The sequence below is a fragment of the Echinococcus granulosus genome (genome assembly GCF_000524195.1).
Source record: "Echinococcus granulosus chromosome Unknown EG_S00029, whole genome shotgun sequence".
Lineage (NCBI taxonomy): Eukaryota > Metazoa > Platyhelminthes > Cestoda > Cyclophyllidea > Taeniidae > Echinococcus > Echinococcus granulosus.
Window position 1 is genome coordinate 304,306 of NW_020170409.1, and position 13,900 is coordinate 318,205.

A 13,900-nucleotide genomic window follows, 5' to 3' on the forward strand; every position below is an offset into this window, starting at 1 on the left:
AGACTACAGTACAATCCACTGGTCGCTTCTCGTCAACTTTGTCATCTTTATTTTACACCAACTTGCATATTTATTTGTTCATTTGCTTACTCGTCTTTGAAACGACGTGAGTCACCTCGCGCTTTATTTTCCCGATAAAAGAGGTTACAGCAAAGGCAAATGACTCGGTTGGCGCCTTAAGACTGTTCCATCAACACAGGAGAAAATGCGAGTTCACGAAATGTGCCACAAGTCATAAATCCGTCCTTCCCTTCATTCAGCGAAGGAGGGGCATATCAACGTATCAACTTCAATTTCAAACCTTATTCAAAGTCACTTTTTATTAATATTGCTTGCGAGATGAAATAATCACAATCTTGGTTTTTCCAAGAAATTGGTTTTCAAAATTAAGTAAATCCAGGTCTTCTTCACTTATCCTTAAAGACACGCTCAAAAAAACTCGCCTGTTGCACAGAAGTCATTGTCTCCCCCTTTTTCACTCTAATAAGTTTTTTCTTTTAAAAAGTTTTAAGAAAACATCGTCAAACTTCACCGCAGAATTTACTAATTACGTGGCTTTAATGTTTCAATAAGATGATGTCCTGAGGGTTTCCCTATGCTCCGATAAAGCATACCACAGCAACTTACAGAAATGGCCAGCGAGGCAATGGGCATAGCTAGGAGGTCATGCCATCAAGACAGCGAACTGACGATCTTGCAATTTCAGCTCCTTTGCGAGGCCTCACTATATCCCGGTTTATTGGTTGAGTCACATTTACTGTTATTGCCCCACAAAAACAGACGATCTGTTTTACCTTTTGATAAGACCACACATGTCATGCAATGACCTTTCAGTGGCCTTGGTAGTGCCAGGTGCAGAGACTAACTCCTGGATTATTTGTGAAATAGGTGGCTAACACTATTTGCCTTCTGTAAATAAACAGCGACAGCTTTCACTGAGAATTATTGCAAACTTTTTCTATTAATGGCTCAGTGCCGAATTTCCCACTTCCCATTTTTCGCTGTTTATTTGTCAGCTCAATCAAAAGTGTCACGTGTCTTCCACTCCTACCTGGTAGCATAGAGGTAGGTGGTATTAAATCAAATCCGACAAAGTCCGTTTTCCACTTGGCTCACAAAGTGACTACGAAAACATGCCATTTAACTGAGGATGTTTACAACTATAGACCATGTTCCCTTTTGACGTACAGGAAGTCTCTGAGTTGGTCCTTTGAATTCTCTCTTTTCGTACCTCCCTCCCAACATTCTAAAGCCATTCACACCCTACTGGCCTGCATCTTCTCTCTTGCCTGGCCTGTACTTCATTAGCATAGAACCTCGTCCTCAAGGTCAAGGGGACACCCGTGTGTTTTAACGATGCAAATGTCATGCCCTAAGCTGAGACTGATGAGGCCCGTGTTATGGGTCTTCTGATTGGGACCGCAATACGTAGCTCTCCGTGTCCGTACCTGAAAATCAGTATTTTATAAAACAATGACATGGCTTAATGCATTTCATCCTCTCCTATTACAACTGATCTTAAAATGGCTCTCGCAGTCCGCTTTTTGCATTCATTGCGACTAATTTGCAGTCTGGGGAGTCAAAGGCCTCATAAAAAATTTCTAACTTGAAAGTGGGATGGGCACTATGAACGAGGGAGCTTAGAATCCTGGCCAACTTAAGACAAACACGTGGCGATTATCACTTGGAGATGAAGTGAAACAAAACTGCCGACTGGAAGCAGCCCGTGTCACGTGGTGGCAAGACTTGCGCGGCGAAAAAATGGATGGAAAAGCATCTCGCCCACAGCAGAATGAAAAAGATGCAGCTACATCACACAAATTTTGCCTTCTACTTTTAGGATGGGCATTTTCGGGAACTAAAAGCTCTTCCATTTCACATTGAAACGTATTACAGACAACCCAAAATGTGTTTGTCTGGGTCCACTCGTGCCAATCACGAATTTTATCTACTTGATTAGGTAGCTGGAAGTGCTTTGTAGAAGCCTTTCTACCATGTTAGAATGTAGCTTGAGTATCTGAGTAAAAAGGCTCCATCCATATGGGTAATAAAGTTTCTAAATTCAGACTCCAACAAAGTTTCAGTGTTGTGGATGGGCTTGTTGGTAAAGCAAGCATTCCAAGGTATTAAAGTTGGACGAGCTAGAGTGGTCTTGTTGAAACAAATGATCTTCTCTTTCCCGTCGGTCTTAATCTCCTGAAATATGTAAATCGACGAGTCCCAAATGCCATTCCATTGCGTAGCCACTCACCTCTCTTCATTCGGCCATTGTCCGCAGCGCTAGCCATAACCACTTTTAAGTTTCGGTCGCCACAAAGTGGTCCAGTGCTCCACATCCACTGTAGAGGCGGTAAAGGGGGTTATTTATTGTCCTTCTACCGAGGTGGATACCCATTTGATCTCGTATGTTTCGATGGCAACAGAGTCGTACACTCTTTGTAAGCTGCACTATGGGACTTCGCAGATAAGGGCAGATCAAAGCCATACAGCAGGCGAAATTCATAGGCTGGTGGCTATTTATAGGCACAATTGTCTAAGAGACGAACCATTTTATAAAATCCATACCCTAAAGTAGCTTTATGTGCCTATATTCAGTACTCAATACTTCCTGGATGCCTAGAAATTACTTTCAGGTTTTCGGAAGGAAGAAGAAAGTCATAGAGTCACAAATCGGACAAATGATGGTGGTTTGCTCCATGACACTTGTTCAACTCGTTCACTTCTACTCTCTCCTCAACTCCTCCTAGTTAGAATGCTAAAAGCTGAGGTGGGTCCCTTTATTGTCCTCAAAGACTCGGCTGTTGACACTTAGTGTTCTCCTCCGTGGCTTGAATGCTTGGGAGCCAGGTACCAAAATCAGGATCGTCACTCTTCCGAAATGGATCACCGGCAGCTACCACTAATGTGATGCCCAAAGGTGTTATCAGATGCATAATTCTAGTTAGAGTTGATACGTAAATATGCAGAAGGACAGTTGGACTGTTGACGGAAATGGCCTTCGTGAAAGGTCGTGTTGCCTAAATGATTGCCGATTCTTTGGAGTCCTAAGAGTCATGCAGTTGGGCTTGTAACTTTAGCGGATACTGTTTTGTTACTGTATCACAAATAGTGCCTAAATTAATCCCAAATTCTCAAAATTGTAGTTATGACGCCCCAATATGCAATTAATCACTCGTTTTAATTTAAACAAAGAGTTAATGGATGCGTGGTGTGCATGAATATTTGTTTTTCAGCCATTTAAATCCGCCGGGGCAGTTATTAAACAACATCTAGGTGCCTTTTCAGGGAACACTTCGTACTACCTGAGGCTTTCCACTTAAAAAAATGAATTTAAAGGAAAACTAGATTTAATATGGTCCCTATATTTATCCTGATTAGTGGTGAAGATAGGGTCCCGGTGGCAGAGTTTTTTGCAAAAAATTACTCCGACTGGGGACAGGTATCACAGAAACCACTGCAATCGTCATTGGAAAATGCGCTGTTCTTTGCCGCCGTCAAATTAACACCACAAAGAATACAGGCGACACTTTCAGGCAGCGGGTTCTTCTGGCCTGGAAAATGCATTAAAAGTGGCACAAATACTTATCTTGGGGTGTTTGGCCTCTCCTCGATTATGACCTCGGATATGTTGAAATATGGATCGTATTTTTTCTCCTAATGTGTTTTAAAAGGTGAATTTTTAAGCTAAAAAGAAAAAACAAAATTGAAGCCGGTGTTTCCAGTTAGTTTAAATTGGCCCTCACGCACAAAAGTCAAAACCAAATGTCAGATATTCAAACTCGTTTTAGAGTGGTATTCGTTGTCATTTCAGCTGGACACGGTTGATGCTAAAAAAAGGTCATTTCAACATTTTTTGCGTTTACGGCAATTTACCTGTCAAAATTAATTTTCTTGGGTGTAACTGAAGGTTAAAACGGGAGGAAAAATTTAAGAGAAAAAAATGGGAAAATGAGAGGTAGTCACCAGTAGTAAAATATGTCCTGTTTACGACTATTCAAAAAAAATTCACAATTCCGCGAAATGGGTAGCAAATAGTGTTGTCCGAATTCGTGTTCTTCGTAAGGAAATGAATGTGCTTCTAACACTGTTATTCAGAAAAGTATATCATTTAAACACACATATAAGACGGTTAATCCTTTCATCTCTATCTTACGACTCGGATAACCTGTTCAATCGCCTTCTTTACTTGCTTCAGCCTCGTCTTATTACTTTCCACAATGGAGGGGCGTTTGTGCCAAACCAAATTGCCTTATGGGTAAAAAGTGCCTCTTTTTGCTTGTTGCTTAGGTTCACGTCTTGCTTGTTCCGGTCCTGATGCCGTGAATCAGAAGGATGGACATCACTGCTTGCTCACGCATGCAACAGCTTGTGGTAATGGAGCTCCCTGTACTTTGACACGTGAAACCCGCGGACATCTACATTTTTACGTGCAATACTGCGATAGGACTGAGCTACAACTAAACATTAAGGAAAAGATTTAAGGCTGGAGGTACACCTTTCTGCCTGTCTTGTTGCCCTAGGGTCCCTGCAGGGCAAGTGGACGTCACTCATCACACCAATCTTATGAACTCACTTATTTAAATGCACAAAGCAAGGAAAGGGATATTTTTTAACCAAGTGTCCGCATTTTCTCTGCGTCCAATATGGTGGTCGGTTTTGTTTAGAGCCTTTTAAATTTTACAGCAGCTGTAGCAGCACTCCCATCTACAGTTTCCATTAAAGTAAAAAAAATCTTGCAAAAGTGACTGGGTGGTTCGTTGATAGAGAGAAGGTATTAAAATTGCATTTTTTTTTGCTTTGATGTGTGCATTTCACAGACGGTAGATTTTTTAACACTGGGAATAAATATGCTACCTACTAGAAGTTCCAAAGATAACTTGACTACATGGATTCAAGCAGAAGCTATAAAGATGTTTAATAAAAGGAAAGGCGTTTTGAAGATTTGACTAATCATATTCTAAAAATGAAAGTAGAGAAAAAATCTTTCAGAAGCTCGGGTATTATGGGATAATGTTCTACATTCCACCACTGAATGGGCACAGAAGCACATATTCCAGTGCCTCCATACTCCACGCTGAAAGAGGTTTCGTCTGATTCTCCGCTAAAATTACTGCTGCAGCACCCCAAGACGCCCCTGAAGACGAAAGAAGACGCAGCAATATGACAAAATATGCATTGCCGAGGCACAGAGAGGCTGAGGGACTACTGGTAAGGTCCAAGAACTTACCACTTAGCTAGAAATAAAGCGGCGGAGCCCTCTAATGCTGGCTATACTGAAAACGCGAGTCCGAAAAACACGACTGAAGCATTGCACAATAACGAAGATGCCTGAGCAAATGGGTAGCACTTACACCCTACCAACGAGGCTTTGCAAAATTTTTGCTTTTTTAAACTATTTGACATTTAACGTGAGTCCCACTTTTTCTTTTTAAAAATGCCTCCTATATTATTTAAAATATTTTTTGTAACCAAAATGATCATTTTTGCCATTGTTATTTGCAATTCGGTGAGTTTTCCCCGATTCATCATGCAGAGGCTCCTTTTAGCCTCATTAACTGCCAATTACGACATTTTTTTATTTCCCTCGCAGAAGTGAGCGGGATGTCGCCAATTTGACAACACACACAACACTTTCTCTGGCGTTTTTAGGTTTATCTGTCGAATTTTGTCTAAAAAAATACGATTGTGTATACTCTTACTGTGAATGCAAAAATCTGACACAAGTGTTGCTAAATTTACGAAACCACTAGTCAAAAACGAATCCGTTTAGTCGACTTTGATAAAAAAGTTTCGTTTCTAAAATAGCGTTGACCAATGCTAAACTTAATCAGGATTTACTAACAGTAATCACTTTCCATTTAAATTAATCGCGTTAATTATCCTCTTAGCGATATTCTTTTCGAAAATGTGGACATTGAGATGGCCCCATACTTCCACGAGTCACCCCAGCAGACGTGGAAGGAAGATCAGGATATCCGAATTACGGCCGAAAGCATAAAGAATGGCCACACCAGGTAGTTAAATATGCCACCAAGACGTGATTCCCAGCGCACTCCTCACGGTCACCCCAATGCTTTGGACGTCATGATTTTTCCTGGCAAGCGCGTTGCATCGCAAAGCAGAAGCGATGATGCTACAATGAACCCCCCACTTGGATTAAATACTATCTATTTTGTTATTGGTAGTGAATGCCGTCGGTCTGGTCGCAAATTTGAGTGTCACGTCCTTCGAACCGTTTGTCAGAGAGTGCCAAAGACTGGATGATGTCTATCTCCTACGACAATTGCTTTTAATAATGACATGTGCCTAGATGAAACATGGAAAAACAGCTAGTTTTTCCTTAAACTGATGTAAGCAGCTGCTTTGGGGCGGCATTGATCAATATTTCTCTAGAATCGGTTCCTTTTTAACAATACCTGATCTTTTTCCATCAGTGGTCATTGGGCAGAACTAGAATTTGAGGACTAGGCAAAGAAAATGCTGTTTAATTCCCTCTGCAGCAAGTCGCCGTAGATTTAGTCTCCCACAGAAGATAATTCCTTGCTGTGACGTTTAGGCACTAAGGCTGCAGTTCACCAGAATGGTGTTCACTTGCCCTTGCCTGATAAAATCGAATATCGACTGTAATAAAATCAATAAAGACCGCTGTCAAATTAAAGATTTGGAAACTTTTAACATTCTTCTTCCCATACTGTAATGTCAATTACCTTTGCTGAGGGAAACCTTCCTTCCTAACTTTTCTCTCAATCCTATAGCCAAATTTAAAGTTGGAACTTATTGTTTTTTTTGGTAAGTGGATTGGAACGGCCCATGACGTAAAATTCTTTAGGTTTATTCTATTCTCAACATACTTTATTAGCTCCATTCTTAACGTACATTTCATTTAATGTATAGTTTATATAAATTCTTCGATTTTTTTGTGGAATTATGAATAGGTGAAAGAAGTGGCACAATTCTTCTGTTCTCACAGTTGACTCTATTTCTGACTGCACATAAGCCACTTGTCACTGAACTAACTGAGGGGTAAAGTCCCTAATTCTTTTTGTTTTAACCTGCAAAAGTGCAATGTCATATTCAAATGCTAAACAAGCTGCTTACCCACCATATTAAAAGCAGATAATCTTGTGTAATTTTAGAAATATGACAAAGTGGAGTTCATCCTTTTGCTTGTTTAATGAAGAGGATCTCCGAAAGAACTTTGGTGAACTCCTTTTAAAGTACTACTGTAGAGCCCCAAAGCTTCCCTAATGACGAAGGAATTCGCATTGCTCGGGCAAAATATGTAGTGCTGACGTATGAAAGGGCTTGATGGGGGCTACTGGCACGATTTGGAGGTCTTGCCACCCGGCGGATATGGAGTGGCTGAGCCCTCAAATAATCTGTTACCAAAACCAAAAATTGAACAACTTACATATCACGCTATTTTTATTTTGACAAGGGCGATGTTGGTCACTTTGCCATAAACATTGGACTTGACTCAGGAATGCTTACCGGAAATTCTCTTCTCCATGGTCTTAACTTCGTTATTTCCCTTCGAAAGTTATTACAAGTCCTGCTTTTACAGTTACGCGGAAGCATAACTTGAACTCTACATAGGTAGTGAGACTGAACTGTCTCGTCCTGATTTAGGAATAAAGAATTAACACACACTGTTTGATGAAGACCAATCAAACGCCCTTGGTGAAGCATTTTTCGCCATTGTACAAAGAATTTCCGCTATCCGAAGGTTATTGTAAGCCCGAGTACAGAAAAGTTCTTCCCAGTGGCTTCGGCTGACTCCACTTAGGGGTTTATTCCTAAGTACAGGAGGATTTTTTAGTGGTGATATCTTAATTTACACTCCTGAACGAAACTAGTTAAACAAAACTGCAGTGCGGTGTATTTACTGAAATGCTGAAAGAAAACGCTGCATCCTTTTTCCACTGCTCGTTTTCCTATGGCTGCCTTTTTCATTTTGCCACTTCATTTAACTCACAAAACATTGGAGGTTCCAGTACAAGTAAGGCTAGCAAACGAATTCATTTCATTTTGGCGAAGGATGTTTAACTAAGGCTTAGGTTTCTGGTAATCTTAACATCTAGGAATCAAGTTTCCTTCCTTTTATATACCCTCCTTTCATTAAAGAGAAATACAAAGATCTCTACTGATGTAACTGAAAGATTCCTGAACCCAGGCCCTTTAGCACTCCCAGGTTTTCGATCATACCATTTCTGTTAGCATTCCACCATCTCTTCCCTACATCCTCAACGTCTCCAGGTGGGCCTCGAGTCCTGACAAGGGTTAATTGGTATTTTTTCATTTGAAGATTTTAATAATTGCCTTCCATCATTACACTGGCCTAAGGAAATAATTCAAACATAGGTTCGCCTGACAAGTCCTTCTAAGAGGGAACTACTTTTCTCGCAAGCGGTCCAGCATTTGGTGAGTAAGCGTGCTTTAAGGCCTGAGGCAGCAGCCTAGTTCAGCACAATCCGCGGCATTCCGTGGCCTCTGCCCTGCCACGACTGATGCGCTATAATCACTCGCCTTTGTTCTGAAAATGAGAAGTAACTGGAAGACCCCTTCATAATTAATTTTTCTCTAGCAAAAGCTTAACTGTTTTGGCAAATTTTTTGTCATAAATATGAGTGATAATTGGAAGGCTCTGATTTGTTACTCTGGCAATGAGTCGGGATTTATGCTATCTAATTGTGATACGGACGCGCTGCCAAAGCCTCTTCGATTCTTTCATAACAAAAAGTGATGCTGACAAGTTCTCTCTTAACGAAGTGGGTCACTGCAATGGTGACGAGGCGATCTGTTTATGCTCTCTTTAACAACCCATGAAGGTCATTTGGAAGAAATCCGGCGTCAAACTTCCTTTGATTCATCATCTTTTAGAAAATGTTTTTTTTACAAACATATTTTGGTTATGTCTACTTAGTTCCTTATCCTTTTTATGGCTTTTCCGACTCCATTTTCACTATCTACATCATTAACATCGATAGGTTACAAGGCCAACTATTTGACAGCTATGGTGGCTACAAGTCTGGTAAGCAATTTGGCAAAAATAGCAGAAAAGTTGTGACAAATTAAATGGAATTGCTAGAGCAACAGGAGGTTTGATAGTGCAGTAAGATGAGTAAAAAGAGGAACCACAGATTTCCTCTTGCGCAAGCGGTCGTTTCTCGATCATGGTTCAGTCGTAAGCGTATCCTCAAGCATTTTAGTATCTTTAATTCAATTTCTGCGCCTACGTCAAACTACTTTTGGAAGGCGATTTTACAAATTAGATGCGCAGAAAATATTACGCTTAAGTGTTTTTCCAGATATGAAAGCCCTAGAGATTAGCACATTAAAAAACTGCAGCCCCGAGTACTCCCTCGTTTCAATACCTGGGGGGCTAGTATCCGATTCAAACTGGACAGAAGGTCTAGGAATTTGGTAGCGGTCCCTGCTGTTACCGCTGGGGAGACCGAATCACAAGCTACCGCAAAGGGACCTTTAAAACTTGATGTAATTTGGACAAATGTCATTTCACTATGAAAATTTATAAGTAAGCTGGGTAGAGGGATTGAAATTGTTTTAGACCGGTGTTGTTTTCTTCACACTATAAACAGAACTAACGTATAACCTTTCAGGCCTTATGACCCTCTTGGATTACCATACTAAATTTATTTAAAGAATGGATATTAACGTTCCCTGCCATCCGATAATCTGAAATGTCTTCACTTACAAGGGAGTGGGAGAGCTACTTTTAATGGAGAGATCAAAGCGCCTGATAATGCGTTGTGGTGATGCGACCCAAAGGAAAGCCGACTCATAAACACCGTGACGAGGTGGCTCAGGCAAGGGTTGTGCAGCAGTGGTGGAGGGAGCCACAAAATGTCAGCGCAATAAACAGGGAGGAGAAAAGGCCACGCGTGGTGTATGCGTACGCTGTGAGGAAATACCGTCTAGACGGGTTAGCCAATTGTTGTTGCGGAGGGGTCACAAGGAATACTGACTGGTGATCGTGGCTATCAGCTTCAGTTGAATTTTGATCTCATCTTTTGTTATCTGAAATTTTTTGCCATAAAAGTTGTCTATGAATTTAAGATCTCATTTTTAAGAGTTAAAACGCTCTCTACACGCATGACACCAATCTTCGGATTTTCAGTGGCAGTCCGTTAAATAAGTATTCAACAGAAAGAAGTGGCATCATTAACCCCTATAAATAACTACAATCCAAAGCTGAAGTGCAAACAGCATTATCGAAACCACTCATAAGCGGTGTGGATTTTGTGACCGATTAAACAAAGTTACTTAAGATTAAAGATGCCTTTCAGGGGAGGAATTCCATTTTAGTGGATGGTTTTGCCCAAGTTTAGGCGAGTTAAGGCGGAAAGTGGCCCCGCCTATCAATAATTGTGCATTTTTGGGCACAACTGCTTGTACAAGTGGCCAGGTAAAACAACCATCGCCGTGCGATATTCTGAAGCATGAAATAAGAATTGGGCGGTGATGGCTGTCAATGCAGAATACCTTTCGAATGGTGATGATCTTGGAAGTCACCCTAAAGGGAGCTGTTCCTACTTGTCCTGAAAGACGCTTTCGTAGTTTTCAAGGCATTGCTTGTAGAAACGTAGCAAATTTCGAGAACCTTTTCACATTAGTTAGATGTGGATTTTTGAGTCATTGGTTTTGAGAACTAATTGCTAAAAGAATTTCCTTATTATGCACACTATCCTTGATTGAATTAGAGGTGTGTTGCTAATCCCTACTTTCATCCAACACCACCAGTCTACCAGCAGCTGAGTAATTACAGAAGAGGCTAGATGAAATGGGCATCGATGACTACCACTGTCATAGCTGTGAATGAGAAATCACAAAGGACGTGTTCAGGGCCCTTTCCGGCTGATGGAGAGGCTTCAATCCGGTTGTGTTCGTACATTGATGTCTGCTGCCTGAATGTGGTAACTCTCAGCTTCTTGGTTTCTGGGAAGCAAAGCATCATTTTTAGGCGGCAAACACATTCCCTACACGAATGAATTGAGCATCAAGATTTCACGGTGTGTATCTTGAATTCCTGAACAGGTTTGTGGCAAAGAAGCGATCATTCGCTTCTGTGCAGAAGTTGTCCAGACGCATTTAAGCAATGTGTACTGATTTTGTCCCTGAGGTGGAAAATCCCCTCTTATTCAAGTCTTGCACGGAAGAAATGAATGCATTTGCTGGGACTTAATCTGCCGCACAGTTATGGCTATTTGTCAGTAGACTGACTGTTAAAAGTCCCGAAATGTAAATCATGCTATCAACTTCTTTTTTCATCATGCTCTCCCGGTAATTTGACAGCTTGAAGACAGAGGAGGACACTGAATGTTGTAAAAGAATGTTGAGACCGTAAGCATGGAAAATATGATCAGAGCTAGTAAAAAGCTGCGTGCGATTCGCAGTCTAGCGGTGTAAGCATGTATAGGCCGATTTGTTTGTTAGTAAAAGGGATGAAAGGGTTTGTTCGCTTTAGAAACCACACAAACCTTGGGCAAATAAGTTATACTATCTTTCATGGTAAAAATCAAATAGCTTCAGAAAGCATCGCATGATATGGTATGCTAATCCCAATCTGCATGCTCATTGCCAAGATGCATAGCTCGAGATAGCATTGTGTGATGTAGGGCTAAGAATAGCTTTCAACTACGCCCTCGATGTATTTTATGGTCCAAATTTATGGGTAAAAGTATAAATAGCCCAGATGAGTCGCATTTTCGCTGAATATTTAATTTTGTCCGGCCAGTAAAAGCTACATGATAAAGTCAGTAAAATGCTACTGGGGTGATCCATCACAAAACATGTCAAGCAAGTGACATCCATGTGAGGTCCAAAGCTGCAGAGAAGCACATTTTTGTTTTCCTCCAAGTGCTAGTACCTTTTAAAAGTCATTTATCACAGTTAAAAATAGATTCCGTTCGAATACTATAACACTTTCAATGGGGAAGCGTAATGGGGTTAAGTGGAATGACGGGTGGAAGTTAAAGCGCAACAAGGATTAAATTCAGTCGCGTTTGGTGTAAGTTGAAGACGCATATCGCATGGGATTCATTTCGATGTGAGTGTTCATATTTTGCAAGAATTTGTCTAACATTTTTTTCGCCGAAAGTGTAAAAGCCCTTCGAATATGCAATCGGGATTTAGCTGCCCAAAGTACTTACGACTATCTCAAGGTGCTGAGGACTGCATCAGTTAGTTCCAAATGGCGGAAATTGAGAACAATAGTTAGTGAATGGTGAATGCTATGCGAGGATCCCTTTCATGGAGGCGCCTTTGTAACCTGTGCTCCCCTGGTGTGACCTTAACTGCGCCTGCTTACAGGCGAAACGGTAGATGCAATCTCAAATGCTTACTTTTCGATTATGGCCGCAAATTTAGACTAAAATCGCTAATTACGAAGACTCGACACAGATTCACCGGGTAAATGTCATCCGATCTGCAGCATTCCCCTCTCCAGTTCGCATTGTAAAGGGTGCGACTCTTAGCCACGTTACTGTGATGCATGAAGACGAGGTATGGAATGCTTTCAATGTGAGTTTTCACAGATCAGGATCTGCAATCCCAGCTACGTCTGCCATTCGTTAATTGGTGTTATTTATGGTTTGCCAATCCGCCTCTAGTTGCTCTGGTTGATCTTACCACACGCAGTCAAACTACCGATTCAGTTCCACATCTTTTAGAAAAACAAACCATTTAAATTTTGAAAAGATTTGTGATTGGATGTAACTAACAAAATAAATAATGCCATGCTCGTAATAAGAGTTGTACCCGAAAATTCTTTATGGCATCACTTCTTCACCAATTTGTTAAATTTGCGTCACTTTGAAGCATCCGCTTCTGCCATGAACCACTTTCAATAGGCTTATTAGCATTTTCCTCATATAGGTTTGAAAGTTCAGAGCCATCCACTGGGGATATTAACACATTGCCTTGCAAGTATTCTCTTGGTTAGGACTTCACCGCCCATGACTCTGAGGAGCTAGATTTACAGCATTGTAAATTTGGCGATTCTAATAATATTGCCAAGCCGTAAAAGGCAGACAAAACGTTTTTGCAGCTCGATCTTGGGTCTGAGATATGCAACCCAAGGCTATTCTCCAACATATCATCCTGATGAAGGAAGCCCTCATCAAGAGCCTCACCACAACTATCCCACTTTTGACCGTTTAGCCAAAACAGCTGTACTGAAATACATTAATTGTTTAACTCTTGGTCACTTAGGAGCTTTGCCATGTGACCTGGCCTCCGGGCTGTGCCACTGGGCCGTTCCAAACCCTTCCGTACGTCGGCAGTACATATCTGCCAAAGTACTACGGCATTTTTTGTCTTTAGGCAAGTCCCGGGACTCCACATTGGTGGCAGCCGAAGGCTAATTTAATGCTAAAGGACAAATACCCTGATCTCCATTGTTGAATGCTAAACCTTAGCAAGATAGAGGATGGGCATATGCCGTGATTGGAGGAATATGTGCTGACCCATAACAGAAGTTCTGAAAATGGCGTTAACCTTCAACTACCCCAGTCCTGTGGTCTGCAGGAAAGTTATTAAAAATTTAAGCGACACTAGCGGTGAACCATCTGAAAAGTTCGTTGCGTGGCTGTCCACCATACCTGTATGAAGACATCAATTAAGTGAGGGTGTGATACCACTACCGCTTCTCTACGAGCTGGACAGATATGACTAGGCAGCAGTGAAATGAGAACAAAGAGTCAGGGGGGAATAAACACGAGAACATATCCACACGGGACCATGTTACATCCTGTCATTTGTTATTTGTCTCCGCACTGAGACCAGTGACGTTGCGCACAAATATCTTTTCAGTTGCATGGAAAATTCGATGACTAGTGTGGTTAGGTGGTTCGTCGGTGCATTTTGTTTGCAGCATGGACCA

The 13,900-nt window shown here is 41.2% G+C and overlaps 1 protein-coding gene across 1 annotated transcript; it reads left to right on the forward strand. All coding sequences in view use genetic code 11, as the record gives it.

Moving 5' to 3' along the window:
• Positions 1–5,919: 5,919 nt before the first annotated feature.
• On the forward strand, positions 5,920–6,264 carry EGR_04564 (hypothetical protein; the record flags this gene model as incomplete). Its single annotated transcript, XM_024493813.1, has 2 exons — positions 5,920–6,014; positions 6,186–6,264. 2 exons carry the CDS (start codon positions 5,920–5,922, stop codon positions 6,262–6,264), a joined length of 174 nt encoding a protein of 57 aa, XP_024351741.1.
• Positions 6,265–13,900: the final 7,636 nt, after the last annotated feature.